This window comes from Limulus polyphemus, unplaced genomic scaffold (genome assembly GCF_000517525.1).
Source record: "Limulus polyphemus unplaced genomic scaffold, Limulus_polyphemus-2.1.2 Scaffold6511, whole genome shotgun sequence".
Taxonomy (NCBI): domain Eukaryota; kingdom Metazoa; phylum Arthropoda; class Merostomata; order Xiphosura; family Limulidae; genus Limulus; species Limulus polyphemus.
The window spans coordinates 12533-16281 of NW_013672121.1; the positions used below are offsets into that span (position 1 = coordinate 12533).

Here is a 3749-nt window from a genome sequence, read left to right on the forward strand (position 1 = left end):
TCTCAAGATGGGGGCGTAAAGCTTTTTCTTGGGGGCCGCCAAAAAGTTATGTTGAATTAAGTAAATGATATAGTATGTTGAAAGGAGATGTTATTGTTCTTACTACGTCACTGTTTTCAATCACCATGCTAAAGTTATAGGTTGGGGCCTCAAACTTTTTTATTCACATCAAGGGAGCCTCAGACTAAAAGAGTTTGAGAACCACTGACCTATAAGATGGTTACACTTTGGTGCTGGTCAAGTGGTTAGGGCGCTCGACTCGAAATCTGAGGGTAGTGGGTTCGAATCCCCGTCCTACCAAACATGCTCGCTCTTTCAGCCGTGGGGGCGTTATAATGTGACGGTCAATCCCATTATTCGTTGGTAAAAGAGTTGGCGGTGGGAGATGATGACTAGCTGCCTTCCATCTAGTCTTACACTGCTAAATTAGCGACGGCTAGCGCAGATATCCCTCGTGTAGCTTTGCGCGAAATTCAAACCAAACGAACACTCCCGTGCTCCTTATTCTCTCGCAGGCAGCAACAATTCACCCTAGGTCGACTTGCTCACTAAATATCTTGGCATTTACTGGTAGATAATCAAGTTCTTTATACAACGATCGTGAATTGTTTCATGGACAAGCCGAACATCGCAGACAGCAGCATTCTAGACTTCAACCGTTATAACCAACGGATAATGTATACCGGGAAGTCATTTGATGCATTATTTATCCAAGTAAGGCGACATGCTAACTAAATATCTTGGTGTCAGCTGATAGTAATCAACTCTTCTATATTCAATGAGCAGTCCCTACCAATGGCTATAAAACTGTTTCTTTATTCCATTTCCTTTGTTCATCCCAAATAGGAAAATAGTTTTGTTTTTGTGTTTATTACACACTTATGCATACGTACATTTAAGTGAGTGTTCGAGATAATAGTTTGGACCACCAGTAAGACAAGGTAGCACTGGCACCACAGGTTTTGCCAACTTTCTGTCAAGATGTAACACCAAAATAAATCTTGATTTCATTATTTGCACCAAAATAAGTATAAAGGAACTAAACAGCAAATATATTTTTTTTATTCAAGCTAATTGAGGAGATGTTGTTGTTTCCTGTACGTTGCATACATCTGGTGTGACTGTTGAAAGCAACTACGTCTATATCAGTATCCTATTAACTAGATTTCGACCACTTTTCCTGTACGTTGCATACATCTGGTGTGACTGTTGAAAGCAACTACGTCTATATCAGTATCCTATTAACCAGATTTCGACCACTTTTCCTGTACGTTGCATACATCTGGTGTGACTGTTGAAAGCAACTACGTCTATATCAGTATCCTATTAACCAGATTTCGACTACTTTTCCTGTACGTTGCATACATCTGGTGTGACTGTTGAAAGCAACTACGTCTATATCAGTATTCTATTAACTAGATTTCGACCACTTTTTGCCAAGATTGAGTTCCAGATATCTCTTTTTCCGTAACATGTATACAGTGTGTTAATAATTCCCTATAATGTCATTGTTAGGTAGCAGATGAACTAAATATTTCATCGCCATTGTACACCAAGCATGCTCGCCATTTCAGCCGTGGGGGCGTTATAATGTGACGGTCAATCCCACTATTCGTTGGTAAAAGAGTAGCCCAAGAGTTGGCGGTGGGTGGTGATGACTAGCTGCCTTCCCTCTAGTCTTACACTGCTAAATTAGGGACGGCTAGCGCAGATAGCCCTCGTGTAGCTTTGCGCGAAATTCAAAAACAAACAAACATCGCCATTGTGTCGAGGAGTCGACTGTCTATCAGGAGTCACCAAAGTATTTAGTGTGCAAACTGTCTTAGGTGGTAAATAAGGCAACAAATAACTTGTCTCTATGCCTTCTTCATTGGTTATGATGGGTTGAGGTTTGGAATGCTGCTGTCTGCGAGGTGCAGCTTGCTCAATAAATATTTCATCATCATTATATAAAAGAATTACTGCCTATCAGTAGACACCAAAATGTTTATTGAGCAAGCCATCGTACAGTGGAGTGCTGATGCCTGCGAGAGAATTTGGAACTGGGAATAAATAATCAACTCCATGTAGAGCTTCTTGACGTCATTATCACCATGAACTTTCTGGGAATTATAGGATTACTTTTATGAACATATTTGATCATAACATCTTGCGCCCTCTAGCTAACATCTAAATTATAATATTGAAAATAGCGTTTTCAACAATGATGCCTCCCCCCCCCTCCCCAGTGGAACAGCCGTATGTCTATGGACTTGCAACGCTAGAATCCGGGTTTCGATACTCGTGGTGGGCAGAGTACAGATAGCCCATTGTGTAGCTTTGTGCTTAATTACAAACAAATTCAACAATGATAAACAATAAAATATAGACATAATAAAAAACATTTACAAAATAAAATATTCATAAGACAAATAATCTCTTAGTACCTAATGGGTGTTACAAGTGTTAGATGAAGCAAATATAATTGAACTTTGATACATTGCTAAGCTAAAACTTTAAGTATCAAAGAAAATATACTTTACAACTTTTTAAATTCTTGTAATATGGAAATTTGTGACGAGAAACTAGTTTTGTTCAGCAATCATATTTTTGTTTACAGTATAATTATAATTAGGGTTATTGGTAATACTGTGAATTTATCATGCTGGTATAACTGCAGTATTGCAATTTTTAAGAAAATTTATTGTTTATCAGAACAACTGTAAAGTACAGAAAATTGCATTATTAATAAACGCAAATGATATTTCCTCATATATTTATTTGGGTGTTTCAGAAAATTTAGAAATCAAGCTCACATGTTACCATTTAAAATTTTCTTCATATATTTATTTTGATGCCTTATGCTATTATTCAGTGTTATACGAGTTTGCTGTTACGGAAAACGTAAATCTCGTTTTCTAAACGAGTATATACGATAGTTTAGACTTTAAATTGACTACTCAAACAAATATGGATGAAGTAGATAGTAGGCCTAACACTGAACCGGCTTCATATGTTAGCCAGGTTATAAATGAGATTTTCTTCAGTCCTATTAATCTAATTCTATTAACAGTATGTGGTTTTCTGATTTACAAACTGTTTTTGGCTAAAGATAAAGCTTCATCTACTCCATCAAAATCCCAAGAACTCCCCCCATTGAAAAAGAAAGACATGACACTGGAAGAACTGAGTAATTACAACGGCACTGGTCCCGATGGCAGAGTATGTATTGCTGTGAACGGGAAGATTTTCGACGTCACCAGAGGAAAACGATTTTATGGTCCAGGTAAAATAAATGTGAATGGTTGCTCACTGATTATGTTGTTTTGTATTAAACCTTCAAAACTAGTACTAGTACTAACTCTGTTAGTAGGATCATTCTCTAAGTTTTAAACTCCTATTATTAAGTTAGCATTAGTAGGAAACAAGAGATTATAATCAATATGACTTACTTATGTTTTTCTATTGTTTTAAGTGATATGTAAGTTGTAAGGAACGTGCGGAAAACCAGCATTAAAATGTACACATATTACATTCTTACTGAGAAAATGTTACCTAATGCAAAAAGTTTGGGTGCATAATGTACCCATTTGTGTAATCAAAATGATCTGGATCTCCTCTGTTTCTGGCATTGTGTGTCTGGATCTCCTCTATTTCTGGCATTGTGTGTCTGGATTTCCCCTATTTCAGGCATTGTGTGTCTGGATCTCCCCTATTTCAGGCATTGTGTGTCTGGATCTCCCCTATTTCAGGCATTGTGTGTCTGGATC

The 3749-nt window shown here is 37.4% G+C and overlaps 1 protein-coding gene across 1 annotated transcript in view; it reads left to right on the top strand.

Moving 5' to 3' along the window:
* The first annotated feature begins 2917 nt into the window (after positions 1-2917).
* Positions 2918-3749, top strand: part of LOC106473803 (membrane-associated progesterone receptor component 1-like) — a 5945-nt gene continuing 5113 nt past the window's right edge. The window contains exon 1 of the mRNA XM_013934477.2: positions 2918-3265. Within this exon, the coding sequence (XP_013789931.1) occupies positions 2950-3265 (316 nt within the window). The 5' untranslated portion in view covers positions 2918-2949. The remainder of the gene's footprint in view (positions 3266-3749) is intronic.